This window comes from Oncorhynchus kisutch, linkage group LG26 (assembly GCF_002021735.2).
Source record: "Oncorhynchus kisutch isolate 150728-3 linkage group LG26, Okis_V2, whole genome shotgun sequence".
Classification (NCBI taxonomy): Eukaryota; Metazoa; Chordata; class Actinopteri; order Salmoniformes; family Salmonidae; genus Oncorhynchus; species Oncorhynchus kisutch.
The window spans coordinates 52,516,738-52,534,108 of record NC_034199.2 but is presented as its reverse complement, the minus strand read 5'-3'; the positions used below and the strand labels follow the sequence as shown (position 1 = coordinate 52,534,108).

Sequence of the window (17,371 nt, the reverse complement as noted above, 5' to 3'; positions counted from 1 at the left end):
CAGGGCCAACCACACCAGCATATGGTCTCACAAGGGGTCTGAGGATCTCATCTCGGTACCTAATGGCAGTCAGGCTACCTCTGGCAAGCACATGGAGGGCTGTGCGGCCCCCCAAAGAAATGCCACCCCACACCATGACTGACCCATCGCCAAACCGGTCATGCTGGAGGATGTTGCAGGCAGCAGAACGTTCTCCACGGCGTCTCCAGACTGTCACGTCTGTCACGTGCTCAGTGTGAACCTGCTTTCATCTGTGAAGAGCACAGGGCGCCAGTGGCGAATTAGCCAATCTTGGTGTTCTCTGGCAAATGCCAAACGTCCTGCACGGTGTTGGGCTGTAAGCACAACCCCCACCTGTGGACGTCGGGCCCTCATACCACCCTCATGGAGTCTGTTTCTGACCGTTTGAGCAAACACATGCACATTTGTGGCCTGCTGGAGGTTATTTTGCAGGGCTCTGGCAGTGCTCCTCCTGCTCCTCCTTGCACAAAGGCGGAGGTAGCAGTCCTACTGCCTGGTTGTTGCCCTCCTACGGCCTCCTCCACGTCTCCTAATGTACTGGCCTGTCTCCTGGTAGCGCCTCCATGCTCTGGACACTACACTGACAGACACAGAAAACCTTCTTGCCACAGCTCGCAATGATGTTCCATCCTGGATGAGCTGCACTACCTGAGCCACTTGTGTGGGTTGTAGACTCCGTCTCATGCTACCACTAGAGTGAAAGCACCGCCAGCATTCAAAAGTGACCAAAACATCAGCCAGGAAGCATTGGAACTGAGAAGTGGTCTTATCACCTGCAGAACCACTCCTTTATTGGGGGGGTCTTGCTAATTGCCTATAATTTCCACCTGTTGTCTATTCCATTTGCACAACAGCATGTGAAATTTATTGTCAATCAGTGTTGCTTCCTAAGTGGACAGTTTGTTTTCACAGAAGTGTGATTGACTTGGAGTTACATTGTGTTGTTTAAGTGTTCCCTTTATTTTTTTGAGCAGTGTATATATGAGCAATAGCTTTGCATTGACAGAGCCTGGGAGCTCAATTTTTTTGTTTAGGTTGGATTTTCTTCAGATTTTTGCCTGCCATATCAATTCTGTTATACTCACATACATTATTTTAACAGTTTTAGAAACTTCAAAGTTTTTTCTATCAATGCTACCAATTATTTGCATATCCTAGCTTCTGAGCCTGAGTAACAGGCAGTTTACCTGCGGAAATTCGGAAATTCAGGCGGAAATTCAAGAAACTAGACCCTATCCCAGAGAGGTTTTTAAGGATTAAAACAGTTACAGAGTTGAATGGCTGTGATAGGAGAAAGCTGAGGGTGGATCAACAACATGGTAGTTACTCCACAATACTAACCCAATTGACAGTGTAAAAGAGGAAACCTGTACAGAATGTAAATATTCGAAAACATGCATCCTGTTTGCAATAAGGCACTAAAGTAATACTGCAAAAAATGTTGCAAAGCAAATGATGTTTTTGTCCTGAATACAAAGTTATATGTATGGGGAAAATCCAATACAACACATGACTACCACGCTCCATATTTTCAAGCATAGTTGTGGCTGCATTCTGTTATGGGTATGCTTGTAATCGTTAAGTACTGGGGAGTTTTTGAGGATAAAATTAAATGGAATGGAGCTAAGCACAGAAAAAATCCTAGAGGAAAACCTGGTTCAGTTTGCTTTCCACCAGACACTGGAAAATGAATTCACCTTTCAGCAGGATAATAACCTAAAACACAAGGCCAAATCTATGCTGCAGTTATATACCAAGAAGACAGTGAATGTTCCTGAGTGGCATAGTTACAGTTTTTAATTAAATTGGCTTGAGAATCTATGGCAAGACATGCAAATGGCTGCCTAGCAATGATCAACAATCAACTTGACAGAGCTTGAATAATTTAAAAAAGAATAAGGTGAAAATGTTGTACAATCCAAGTGTGAAAAGCTCTTAGAGACTTGCCCTGAAAGACTCACAGCTGTAATCACTGCCAAAGGTGATTCTAACATGTATGACTCAGGGGTGTAAATACTTTTGTAAAGGAATGACATTTAATTTAAAATGAATTAGCAAAAATGTCTAAAAACATGTTTTCACTTTGTCATTATTTTAATTTTATTGTATTTAACCTTTATTTAACTAGGCAAGTCAGTTAAGAACAAATTGTTATTTACAATGACGGCCTACCAAAAGGCAAAAGCCTCCTGCGGGGACGGGGGCTGGGATTAAACATAAATCAAATAAAAATATAGGACAAAACACACATCACGGCAAGAGACAACACTACATAAAAAGAGACCTATAAGACTACAACATAGCAAGGCAGCAACACATGACGACACAACATGGTAGCAACACAACATGACAACACAGCAGCAGCACAACATGGTAGGAGGACAAAACATGGTACAAACATTATTGGGCCCAGACAACAGCACAAAGGGCAGGAAGGTAGAGACAACAATACATCTGGCGAAACAGCCACAACTGTCAGTAAGAGTGTCCATGACTGAGTCTTTGAATGACGAGATTGAGATAAATGGGGTATTGTGTGTATAATTGTAGGGAAAAAATATGTTAAATCCGTTTTGAGGCTGTAACGCAGGTGTGAATACTTTCTGAAGTCGCTGTATGCTCTCAGACATGGCAGAAATCTGTTAGATTAGTTCACTAGCTCCGATCACCAAATATTTTTGGTTTGTCCTCATATTGTTTTGATTTTAGTATTTGGTATTTTATTAGGATCCCCATTAGCTGTAGCAAAAGCAGCAGCTACTCTTCCTGGGGTCCACACAAAACATGAAACATAATACAGAACATTAATAGACAAGAAAATCTCAAGGACAGAACTACAATTATTATTATGATTTTTTAAAGGCACACACAGCCTGCATATCAATACATAGGCACAAACTGTCTAATAGGGGAGAGGCGTTGTGCCGTGAGGTGTTGCTTTATCTGTTTTTTGAAAACAGGTTTGCTGTTTATTTGAGCAATATGACATGGAACTGAGTTCCATGCAATAAGGGCTCTATATAATACTGTACACTTTCTGGAATTTGTTCTGGATTTGTGGACTATGAAAAGACCCCTGGTGGCATGTCTGGTGGGATAAGTGTGTGTAAATTAAATTATTGCATCTGAGCTCCTAGAGTGTGCGGCTCTCTTTTATTTTCAAGGGATAAGTGTGTGTGTCAGAGCTGTATGTAAGTTGACTATGCAAACACTTTGGGATTTTCAACACATGAATGTTTCTTATAAAAACAAGAAGTGACGCAGTCAGTCTCTCCTCAACTCTTAGCCAAGAGAGACTGGCGTGCATAGTGTTAATATCAGCCCTTTGATTACAATGAAGAGCAAGACGTTCTGTTCTGGGCCATCTGCAGTTTAACTAGGTCTTTCCTTGCAGAACTGGACCACATGACTGGACAATAATCAAGATAAAACTAGAGCCTGCAGGACTTGCTTTTTGGACTTGCTTTTTTTAGCTAGCTAGCTAACAGTACACTTTAACTTGAAATGAAAATCCTTTGTCAAATGGTGTGTTTTTGTAAGACATGTAGCTAGATAGCTAGCTAGCTAAACAATGGACCATAATCACAACTTATGACATTACTACCCTGCATGAATCTGCAGGTAGCTAACCAACCAGGTTCTATGACTATAACTAGTCAAGCATGTGTCTGAGATACGAAGAATAAGATCATACACATAACGTTGAAGTACACTTGAAATTAAACCACTTTCTGTCAAAACTAGAAATTGTAATATCTGAAAATCTTACCAGTATACATCATGGTTGGACGGGTCTCCTGTCTGATGCCATGCATGGTTGCCTTAGTTAGACGATGTAATCCAGACTGGTGTTTTCTCCATCTCCTTCGTTATCATACTCTAATTCAACTGATTTCAAAACTCAGTCCTCCAGAAAGTGGAGAGCCAACACATAATGTTAGCTAGTGAGCCAGCCTGCTAACATTAGCTAGCTAACAGTACTTTAACTTGGCATTAGGTTTATGCAGTATCACTAAACAATATATTTTTTTAAAAGCAGCGTTAGAAATGATTACCTAAACATACTGACCAGGTCCAATAGACAGATGTGTGCTATATGGTAGACCAATCCAAACTCATCTCTCGGCATGTCCAGCCCCTAAGCCAATCATGGCTAGCGGGAAGGTTGCTAACTTTTTCTGTGGCTAAACCGTAATTTAACAATTTTATTCGTATTTATAGATGGCATACAAGTTTGATGTTAAGGCACATGAAAGTTCACATGTTCCAGGCATTTCTGCCCAAAAAACGCAGTTTGATTTTAAAAAACAGGCACTAAGCTATTACTTAAATCACACAATGTGATTTTCTGGATTTTTGTTTTAGATTCCGTCTCTCAGTTGAAGTGTACCTATGATAAAAATTACAGACCTCTACATGCTTTGTAAGTAGGAAAACCTGCAAAATCGGCAGTGTATCAAATACTTGTTCTCCCCACTGTATATATACAGTATGTACATATATATAGTAGGTAATATGAATGTTATGTGGTGTTAGCAAGTTATTGATTTCATGAACCTTATTTCTAAGGCTACATATATTAATATGGGCTATTTTAAGCCCTTTCCTGGGTAGCTTATCAGAGTTAGACTTAACACTGAAAAGAACAAACAAAGCAAGATAAAAAAATATACATTCAGCTGTCCATTAATCAGTTAATGTCTGTAAGTGTGTGTGCTGCGGAGTTGAAGCTATGAACCCATAGACTTGGCTCTCTCATCCCTTCCTGGCATCTGGGCGGGAGGGTGGACAATGAGCCTGTGATTACGGATGTAAGCAATGTCCCCACGCACTCTGGCAGCTTTTATGGCTGGGATAAGTTCTTTCCTCTTCGGTTTCAGGCTAGTCCTTTTTCAGGAAGATATATGTTCCTCTCAAGTTCTTGGCTCTTTAAAGAACAGCTACCTTGTCCTTCAACCTCAGGAACTTGACCACTATCGGCCTGTGCCTGTCACCTGGATAGTGGTGGGTTTTACAGTCCTGTGTTCGCGTTCCACCTCAATCTTCCTGTGGTCCATTTCCCCTCACTTCATCCTCAACCATGTTGTTCCGCCTTGAACTCTCTCAATGACTTACAGATTGCTGTCATCTTGCTGTTCTCCTGTTTCTACTCATTGAGCTGATCTTGGGAGAACTGCAAACAGTTCTTCAGGTCTTGGACCTCTCTGGTCAGGTCATCCATTATTTTATTAGTTGAATCCACCAGTATTTGGACAAAACACTTGAAGCTATTTTCTTGTTGAAAACAACTGCTTGTAGAAATATTTTTGTTTGTTTAAAAAAATCCTTCACGTATGATAGACACCACTGTCCTCAACGATACTCCCACTGGCTTTGGTCTTTGTCATGGTAGCTAGCAACGTAGGTTATACTGTTACTCCTCTCAGTTCCAGACAGGGCAGGTCACAGGGAAAACAGCCATAAACCCAATCCCCAGTCCCAGCCACAATGGCTAACCGCATTGTGGGCTGTGTTCAAGCCCTCAAGGAAACCCCGCTAGCTAGCAGCTAGGCTAGCTGCTACCCCAAATAGCTCCTCAGACCTGGCCTTGGTTGGCAGGATCACTGGACAGAGACTAGCAGTCCCAGCAACTGATTCCAACTGCATCACAGGATCTAAATAAAAAAGAAAGGCTGTCTTTTGAAGTGGATGGAAGCGTTGTGATTGTTGCCTTTTTGTTTCAGGTGAAAGTAGTCAAGTTCTCCTACATGTGGACCATCAACAACTTCAGTTTCTGTAGAGAGGAGATGGGGGAGGTCTTAAAGAGTTCCACCTTCTCCTCTGGACCCAACGACAAGATGAAATGGTAAACTTTCATTATAACTTGCTTATAGTCAGGAGAAAGAGTATCATCTTGATCTCAACAGCTTGTTGTTTCTTTGTGAATAATGACTAGAGTGATACAGCCTCCGCTGAACTAATATTCTGTTTGGTTCCTCCTCTGTTTCCTGCCCAGGTGTCTGAGAGTCAACCCAAAAGGACTGGATGATGAAAGCAAAGATTATCTGTCGTTGTATTTACTTCTTGTTAGTTGTCCAAAAAGTGAAGTCAGAGCAAAGTTCAAGTTTTCCTTATTGAACACTAAAAGAGAAGAGACTAAAGCGATGGGTAAGTAACAGACAAAACTGTTACTTTATGGATATCATCTGTCGTGGAAATTTCCTTAATTACCAAATGATGAGAGAGCAAATCACACACCAGTCAGAGTTATGCTTCATCTTCACCTTTAATAATAATTAAGCTTTTGCAATAGCATTTTGACTTTCAACATTTCAGTATCTCTAATGAAAAGTTGAGAGTGGCCAACATAATGGCAACTGAGATCTTTTATAGCAAAGATCCACCCCCCCTTAGTCAACATGACAAACCACAGGTCTTAGAAACTTACACAAAGAAAGACTTTACTTCAGAGAGGAGTATCCCATAGCCAGACAGCATTGGCTCTTATCTCGTTCTTGGTACAAAATGGTACCAAGACATTACCTCACCCAATGATATATATCAATTGTCATTTTAGACACTCCCATCCCAAATACAATCCATTCTGGACAAGCTCACGGAGAGGAGAGTGAGCCTCTAGGTCAAGATAAGGGCAACCAGAGAGGGAACATAGAATGGTTCCAGACACTGCCATCCTCCTCTCCCGATGGGAAAAGTATGGAGTGACTGGCACACAGACATTGTGGAGCCAAGAGATAATTGGTTCCCCCTTAATCATCCCTTCACATGGTTTAAAATATACGTTTACACATGACGACAAGCTTGACCTCTCCCCTCTGCGGCCCAAGTAACTGAACCCAGGACAGAGAAAGGATAACTGCAAATGGCCACTACTATAGTACAACAAGATACATTCTAAATGACAAGTAACTCACAGGGTTGCCTAGTGGTTAGAGCATTGGACTAGTAACCGAAAGGTTGCAAGTTCAAATCCCCGAGCTGACAAGGTACAAATCTGTCGTTCTGCCCCTGAACAGGCAGTTAACCCACTGTTCCTAGGCCGTCATTGAAAATAAGAATTTGTTCTTTAACTGACTTGCCTGGTTAAATAAAGGGGGGAAAAAGCATATAATGAAAATAAAACATCTTATCTATGTTACCCAACTAATTCTGATTCATCCCCAACACATCATTCAAATAACATACTATTTACTTGTATTCTCCTAGTTAGAGCCTTATAGACACAAACTAAGTGTGTTTTGGATTCTTCCTCCTCCCTGCAGAAAGCCAAAGAGCCTATCGGTTTGTCCAGGGGAAAGACTGGGGCTTCAAAAAGTTTATTAGAAGAGATTTCCTGCTTGATGAAGCCAATGGGCTGTTACCTGATGACAAACTCACCCTGTTCTGTGAGGTAAGACGTTTACATTTGAGTTATTTAGCAGACACTTATACAGAGTGACTTAGGGTTAGTGCATTCATCTTCAGATAGCTAGGTGGGACAACCACACATCACAGTCATATAGTAAGTCCGAGATGGTAAGGGGGGAAAGATACTCTTTGAAGAGGTAGGGTTTTAGATGTTTTCAGAAGATGGGCATGGACTCTTCTGTCCTAGCTTTAGGGGGAAGTTGGTTCCAAAATGTTTTTGTGTGTGTGTGTGTGTGTGTAGGGTGAAGTTATTTAGGATGCTCTTTGACACAGTCTACATGGTATGGGGTCAATTTCACGCCATATGTATTGAATTCAAAATAAACTAAATCGGGAACATGAAAAATAAAGTTGAGAATGTAAACATGTTTTTGAGGACAGGTGAAATAATGGATGTTGAAATCAATAACCAAACATTCAAAAGCAAAATGTATAGAATTGTTAACAAAAATAAGACTTCAAATGCAAAACCCCAAAACAAGCTAATCATTTTAAAGCAAAACTCTATGACAGATGTTTAAAAATATATATTTCCAATCGAATACAAAAATAGTTTTTGGTTAAACTTTCCTTGCAAACAATCCTATTGAATACATTTTGATCAACGCTCTTGCCTGCATGCACTACCCTTTGGTTACGCTACTCATATCTTTGCTTTAGATGTCTGTTTCTTTGTTTTCACTGCCAGTCTGTTTGATTGTGAGTTTAGGCATTATTTCTCCGTGAAGGGCGGGGTTTAGAGGGATGCGTAGACAATAAATCTTCATTTGTCCACTAGTTTTGGAGTGACGGTTCGTTTTTACCCAATCAAGGAACATGATAGACAGGCATTTTTTCTATTGCCAACTTAAATAGACGGTTTTAGCTAACGTACTTCAAAATTGTCAGTCACGGGTCAATAATGTACGGATATTAGAGGCATGTCTATCTAATACAATTAATGACAAACCATCTAACTACTTAGGTAAACTTATATCCACCTGTTATATTATGGATAAAGAGTTACCTGTCTAACAGAACACAGAGGGTGTTCTTTAATGGAAGCGTCTCCAACATAATAGCAGGTAGAATCAGGAATTCCCCAGGGTAGCTGTTTAGCCCCCTTACTTTTAAAAATCTTTACCAATGACATGCCACTGGCTTTGAGTAAAGCCAGCTACTACAGCGACTGAAATAACTGCAAAACTTAACACAGAATTGCAGTTAGTTTCAGAGTGGGTGGCAAGGAATAAGTTAGTCCTAAATATTTCTAAAAACTAAAGGCATTGTATATGAGACAAATCATTCACTAAACCTCAATCTTGTAATGAATAATGTGGAAATTGAGCAAGTTGAGGTGACTAAACTAAACTGCTTGGAGTTACCCTGGATTGTAAACTGTCATGGTCAAAACATATTGATACAACAGTAGCTAAGATGGGGAGAAGTATGTCCATGATAAGGCGCTGCTCTACCTTCTAGACCGCACTGTCAACAAGGCAGGTCCTACAGGCCCTAGTTTCTACCTTCTTAACAGCACTGTCAACAAGGCAGGTCCTACATAACCTAGTTTCTACCTTCTTAACAGCACTATCAACAAGGCAGGTCCTACAGGCCCTAGTTTCTACCTTCGTAACAGCACTGTCAACAAGGCAGGTCCTACAGGCCCTAGTTTCTACCTTCGTAACAGCACTGTCAACAAGGCAGGTCCTACAGGCCCTAGTTTCTACCTTCTAGACAGCACTATCAACAAGGCAGGTCCTACAGGCCCTAGTTTCTACCTTCTTAACAGCATTATCAACAAGGCAGATTCCACAAGCCCTAGTTTGTACATTCTTAACAGCACTATCAACAAGGCAGGTCCTACAGGCCCTAGTTTCTACCTTCTTAACAGCACTATCAACAAGGCAGGTCCTGCAGGCCCTAGTTTCTACCTTCTTAACAGCACTATCAACAAGGCAGGTCCTACAGGCCCTAGTTTTGTCGCACCTGGACACCTGTTAAGTCGTGTGGTCAGGTGCCACAAAAAGGGACTTGCAATTCCAGTTGGCTCAGAACAGGGCAGCACAGCCGGCCCTTGGATGTTCACAGAGAGCTAACATTAATAATATGCATGCCAATCTCTCCTGGCTCAATGTGAAGGAGAGATTGACTTCATCAGTACTATTTGTGAGAGGTATTGACATGTTGGTTGCACCGAGCTGTCTGTTTGAACTACTGGCGCACAGCTCGCACACACATGCATACCCCAAAAGACATGCCACAAGAGGTCTCTTCACAGTCTCCAAGTCCAGAACAGACTTTGGGAGGCGCACAGTACAAACATAGGTACAGACACATCCATGCACACACACGATAACATATGCACTATGCACACACGTACACATGGGTTTTGTATTGTAAATATGTGGTAGTGGTGGAGTTGGGGTGAAATTTGTGAATGCATTGTTATGTTTTTAAAATTGTATAAACTGCCTTAATTTCGCTGGACCCCAGGAAGAGTAGCTGCTTACTTGGCAGCAGCTAATTTTATTTTTTATTTAACCTTTATTTAACAGGGCAAGTTAGTTAAGAAAAAATTCTTATTTACAATGACGGCCCACACCGGCCAAACCCTAACCCGGACGACGCTGGGCCAATTGTGCACCGCCCTCTGTGACTCCAAATCACGGCCAGTTGTGATACAGCCTGGAATCGAACCCTCTGTCACTGAGATGCAGTGTCTTAGACCGCTGCATCACTCGGGAGACCCCACGGGGTGAGATCTTGCGTGGAGCCCCAGATCGAGGGAGATTATCAGTGGTCTTGTATGTCTTCCATTTCCTAATAATTGCTCCCACAGTTGATTTCTTCAAACCAAGCTGCTTACCTATTGCAGATTCAGTCTTCCCAGCCTGGTGCAGGTCTACAATTTTGTTTCTGGTGTCCTTTGACAGCTCTTTGGTCTTGGCCATAGTGGAGTTTGGAGTGTGACTGTTTGAGGTTGTGGACAGGTGTCTTTTATACTGATAACAGGTTCAAACAGGTGCCATTAATACAGGTAACGAGTGGAGGACAGAGGAGCCTCTTAAAGAAGAAGTTACAGGTCTGTGAGAGCCAGAAATCTTGGTTGTTTGTAGGTGACCAAATACTTGTTTTCCACCATAATTTGCAAATAAATTAATTAAAAATCCTACAATGTGATTTTCTGGATTTTTTTTCTCATTTTGTCTGTCATAGTTGAAGTGTACCTATGATGAAAATTACAGGCCTCTCATCTTTTTAAATGGGAGAACTTGCACAATTGGTGGCTGACTAAATACTTTTTTGTCCCACTGTATGTGGTTCTAAGGACAGCGTAGCCAACATAAAGTTTAACGTAACTTATTTGAAAAGTCATTACTTCATTCCATTGCTCAACATTTTCTTAACATTTGTCATAATTAATTTGTATCCACTCAAGTTGGACTTCGGCTACATATTTTCCGCCATTTTCTTCAAATTTGAAAACATTGAAGCCACGCCCACTTTCTGAAGAATTGCATTATGGGTCCTAAAAGCACGGAACTAGTGTCCACTGTAGGGCGACATCCAGGCAAATGTAAATGTCGTACGACATCCAGGAGCTTTTGGCATACTAACTATATCCATGCTATGACCAATAAGCCTACTATATACTCAATTCACGTCGCAAATAGTGAGGTTAATATTAGTATTCGAACACAGCTTAAGTGTTTTCTGAAACGTCTCTTTTGAGGGACAATTAAATGAAGTGTCCAATGAATTTGCATTTTTCTGAATACAGCTAGGAATAATTGCCAGTTTGCCTGACGAGGTTTGCAGCCAGGTCTAACATCTTCAGTGAAAATGGCAATTTCATAAACAAATGACATTCAAATTGATGATGGAATATCTCTCCTCATTAATTAAGCATTTCGGAAAGATAATTTGTTGGGTTACAACATGCTTTTCTATTTGGTTTACAATGTGCTGTTTAATTTGGGTTACAATGTGCTGTTTAATTTGGGTTACAATGTGCTGTTTAATTTGGGTTACAATGTGCTGTTTAATTTGGGTTACAATGTGCTGTTTAATTTGGGTTACAATGTGCTGTTTAATTTGGGTTACAATGTGCTGTGTTTCCTGTTGTAGTAGACCTGTTTATGCAAAAACGAGCCTTGTTCACATTGGCAGTTAGAAGCCACTTTCAGTGGTTTGAAATCCGATATAAATCTGATTGCTGTCCATGCAACTTGTCAGAATGGTCCAATCTTATTTATTTGAACTCGTGGTTTTTAGACTGTTATTTGGCACATCTTGTTGCTTGCTAGCTACTCTGTTGACAGTTTGACAAGAACTTGTGATAGCTAACTAGCTTGTTATTTGTTTTCAAATGAGCGAATGTGCTAGAAATCTAAAACGCTATACCTAGCAAGTGAGTTGACTGCTGTGGCTGCCCAAAAAGGACCATCATGTCCTTTTGATATGAAAAAAAAAGCGTTCTTACACTGATTTTGATCATTCAAAGCAACTGGAAAATGTTCATGACATTGTACCTTGGGCTGCAACATAACTTCTGAGTGACAGCAAGCTTGAGCACCACAACCGATCAGCCTACATTACTGCGCGCACACACACACCTCATTACTCTGACAACTAGCGTAGCCATGTCACTTTTAACTTGCTGTTTGGACAGTCAGTATTCCAAAACTGATTGGGCATTAAGGCTTGCAGTGTGAACAAGGCTTTAGAAGTTCTCTCCAAACCATCTATTATTGTGTCCGTCCACATAGTACTTGTGTTTTAGTATAGATTAATGTATTGTGTTCTAGGTGAGGGTGGTGCAGGACTCTGTGAACATCTCTGGCCAGTCCAACATGATTTAGTATTGATCATGTAAATGTATAGATAATGTATGGATAATGTATTGTATGTTATATTATATTCTAGGTGTACATCTGTAAATAGCCAATCCAATCTACCTACCTCATTCCCATATTGTTTTTATTTACTTTGCTGCTCTTTTGCACACCAGTATCACTACCTACACACCATCATCTGCGCATCCATCACTCCAGTGTTAATCTGCTGAACTGTAATTACTTCGCTACTATGGCCTATTTATTTCCTTACCATCCTCACACACTGTATATAGATTTTTTCTATTGTGTTATAGTCTGTACGTTTGTTTATGTGTAACTCTGTGTTGTTTGTGTCACACTGCTTTGCTTTATCTTGGCCAGGTCACAGTTGTAAATGAGAACTTGTTCTCAACTGGCCTACCTGGTTAAATAAAGGTGAAATAAAACACATTAAATTAAAAGGTGAATGTGGTTCAGGACTCTGCGTACATCTCTGGCCAGCTCAGCATGATTTAGTATTGATCATGTATTGTATGTTATATTACAGGTGAATGTGGTTCAGGACTCTGCGTACATCTCTGGCCAGCTCAGCATGATTTAGTATTGATCATGTATTGTATGTTATATTACAGGTGAGTGTGGTGCAGGACTCTGTGAACATCTCTGGCCAGTCCAACATGAACATGCTGAAGGTACCAGAGTGCCAGCTGTCAGATGACCTGGGGAACCTGTGGCAGTGTTCCCGCTTCACTGATTGTTCCCTCTATGTGGGAGGGCAGGAGTTCAAGGCACACAAATCCATCCTGGCAGGTAACACTACTACTACACCACGAATACCCTCTACTAAACTACTACTACACCACTAATACACTGCTACTAATACTACACCACCAATATACTACTACTGCTACTACAATACTACTGCTACACCACTAATACACTACGACTAAACTACTGCTACACATTACTTATGTTACAACAACACTACTACTACTACTACAATACATCTACTACTACTACTACACCAATACTAAACTACTGCTACACCAACAATACACTACTACAATACTACTAATACACTACTACTAAACTTCTGCTACAGTACTACTACATCACTAATACACTACTAAACTACTGCTACATTACTACAATACTGCTGCACCACTACTAAACTACTGCTACAATACTAATACACTACTACTCAACTACTGCTACAGTACTACTACATCACTAATACACTACTACACCACTACTAAACTACTGCTACACTACTACTACTACTACTACTACTACTACTACTACAATACTTTTGCTACTACACCACTAATACACTACTACTAAACTACTGCTACAGTACTACTACATCACTAATACACTACTACTACAATACTTCTGCTACACCACTAATACACTACTGCTACACTACTACTACTACTACTACTACTACTACTACATCACTAATACACTACTACTACAACACCACTACTACTGCACCACCACTAAACTACTGCTGCTACTACTACTACTACTCTACTGACACTTCTACTACTACATCACAAATACACTATTACTACTACACCACTACTAAACTACTGCTGCTACTACTACTACTCTACTGCGACACTTCTACTACTACATCACGAATACACTATTACTACTACACCACTACTAAACTACTGCTACTCAACTACTACACCACCAATACTTTTCTTCTACTACTACTACACTATTTCTACTACACCACTATTTAACTACTGCTACACTACTACTACAATAATACTGCTACACCACTACTACTACTACTGCATCACATATACACTACTATAACTACTACACAAATACTACTACTACAATACTACTACTTCAACATTACTACTACTACTACTACTACTACACAACTACATAACTAAAACACTGCTACTAATACACCGCTACTAAACTTTTGCTACACTACCACTACACCACTAATACACTACTTATACTGCTAGTACTACTACAATACTACTACTACTACATCACTAATGCACCACTTCTACTACTACTTCAATACCACCACTACTACTACTGCTACTACACCACTAATACACTATTACTAGTGCTACTACATCACTAATGCATTACTTCTACACCACTAATTTACAACTTCTACACTGCTACTCCATTACCACTTCACTACTACTATGCTACTGTGCCAATACTACTACGCTACTACACCATTACTACTACACTACTACCAATACACATCTCCTACTACTACCCTAATACTACACTACATCTACACTACTACAACTGCTACACTACTACAGGACTAGGAACAGTGGGTTAACTGCCTTGTTCAGGGGCAGAATGACAGATGTTTACCCTGTCAGCTCGGGGATTCGATCTTGCAACCTATATCCACTAGGCTTGCTACCTGCCGCCCCAAACTACACTATCAAACAATTACTACTACAGGACTACACCACTACTACCACACCGCCACTATTACGATACCACCACTACTACTACTACATCACTACTACTACGACATCACCACTATTACGACACCAACATTGCTACTACCCCATCGCTACCCTACCATTACTACTACACCACTGCTATTACCCCACCACTATTACGACACCATTACTACTACTACTACACCACCGCTACTACTACACCGCCACTAATACTACACCATCACTACTACTACTACACCACTACTACTACTACACCACTACTACTACTACTACTACTACAACACCACTACTACGACACCACCACTACTACGACACCACCACTACTACTACATCACCACTATTACTACACCACTACTACACCACCTCTACTACTACTACACCACTACTACACCACTATTACGACACCATTACTACTACTACACCACTACTACAACACCACCACTACTACTACTACACCACCACTATTACGACACCACCACTATTACGACACCACCACTATTACTACACCACCACTATTACTACACCACCACTACTACTACACCACCACTACTACTACACCACCACCACTACTATTACTACACCACCACTACTATTACTACACCACCACTACTACTACTACACCACTACTACTACTACTACTACAACACCACTACTACGACACCACCACTACTACGACACCACCACTACTACTACATCACCACTATTACTACACCACTACTACTACACCACCTCTACTACTACTACACCACTATTACGACACCATTACTACTACTACACCACTACTACAACACCACCACTACTACTACACCACCACTATTACGACACCACCACTATTACTACACCACCACTATTACTACACCACCACTACTACTACACCACTATTACGACACCATTACTACTACAAATCTAATCAAATTGATTCCTATAGCCCTTCGTACATCAGCTGATATCTCAAAGTGCTGTACAGAAACCCAGCCTAAAACCCCAAACAGCAAGCAATGCAGGTGTAGAAGCGCGGTGGCTAGGAAAAACTCCCTAGAAAGGCCAAAACCTAGGAAGAAACCTAGAGAGGAACCAGGCTATGTGGGGTGGCCAGTCCTCTTCTGGCTGTGGAGATTATAACAGAACATGGCCAAGATGTTCAAATGTTCATAAATGACCAGCATGGTCGTATAATATTAAGGCAGAACAGTTGAAACTGGAGCAGCAGCACGGTCAGATGGACTGGGGACAGCAAGGAGTCATCATGTCAGGTAGTCCTGGGGCATGGTCCTAGGGCTCAGGTCCTCCGAGAGAGAGAAAAAAAGAGAGAATTAGAGAGAGCATATGTGGGGTGGCCAGTCCTCTTCTGGCTGTGCCGGGTGGAGATTATAACAGTACATGGCCAAGATGTTCAAATGTTCATAAATGACCAGCATGGTCGTATAATAATAAGGCAGAACAGTTGAAACTGGAGCAGCAGCACGGCCAGGTGGACTGGGGACAGCAAGGAGTCATCATGTCAGGTAATCCTGGGGCATGGTCCTAGGGCTCAGGTCCTCCGAGAGAGAGAAAGGAAGAGAGAAGGAGAGAATTAGAGAACGCACACTTAGATTCACACAGGACACCGAATAGGACAGGAGAAGTACTCCAGATATAACAAACTGACCCTAGCCCCCCGACACATAAACTACTGCAGCATAAATACTGGAGGCTGAGACAGGAGGGGTCAGGAGACACTGTGGACCCATCCGAGGACACCCCCGGACAGGGCCAAACAGGAAGGATATAACCCCACCCACTTTGCCAAAGCACAGCCCCCACACCACTAGAGGGATATCTTCAACCACCAACTATCTACAACACCACCACTACTACGACACCACCACTACTACTACTACACTACTATTACGACACCATTACTACTACTACACCATTACTACTACTACACCACTACTACGACACCACCACTACTACGACACCACCACTACTACGACACCACCACTATTACGACACCACCACTATTACTACACCACCACTACGACACCACCACCACTACGACACCACCACTACTACTACACCACCACCACCACTACTACTACACCACCACCACCACTACTACTACACCACCACTACTACTACACCACCACCACTACTACACCACCACTACTACTACACCACCACCACCACTACTACGACACCACCACTATTACTACACCACCACCACTACTACTACACCACCACTACTACTACGACACCACCACTATTACTACACCACCACTACGACACCACCACTACTACTACACCACCACCACCACTACTACTACACCACCACTACTACTACACTACTACTACTACTACACCACTATTACGACACCATTACTACTACTATACCACTACTACGACACCACCACTACTACAACACCACCACTACTACTACAGCACCACTACTACTACACCACCACCACAACTATGACACCACCACTACTACGACACCACCACTACTACACCACCACCACTACTACGACACCACCACTACTACACCACCACCACTACTACGACACCACCACTACTACTACTACAGCACCACTACTACTACACCACCACCACAACTACGACACCACCACTACTACGACACCACCACTACTACTACACCACCACATTACGACACCACCACTACTACAC

The 17,371-nt window shown here is 41.5% G+C and overlaps 1 protein-coding gene across 4 annotated transcripts in view; it reads left to right on the top strand.

Annotated features, from left to right (window-relative positions):
• The window catches only part of LOC109876156 (speckle-type POZ protein-like A), a 63,435-nt gene that overhangs the window by 34,549 nt on the left and 11,515 nt on the right, over positions 1–17,371 (top strand). For all 4 annotated transcript variants that reach the window (XM_031805911.1, XM_031805910.1, XM_031805912.1 and 1 more), the window contains 4 exons: positions 5,745–5,866; positions 6,017–6,168; positions 7,284–7,411; positions 12,881–13,058. In XM_031805911.1, the coding sequence (XP_031661771.1) occupies positions 5,745–5,866; positions 6,017–6,168; positions 7,284–7,411; positions 12,881–13,058 (580 nt within the window). The remainder of the gene's footprint in view (positions 1–5,744; positions 5,867–6,016; positions 6,169–7,283; positions 7,412–12,880; positions 13,059–17,371) is intronic.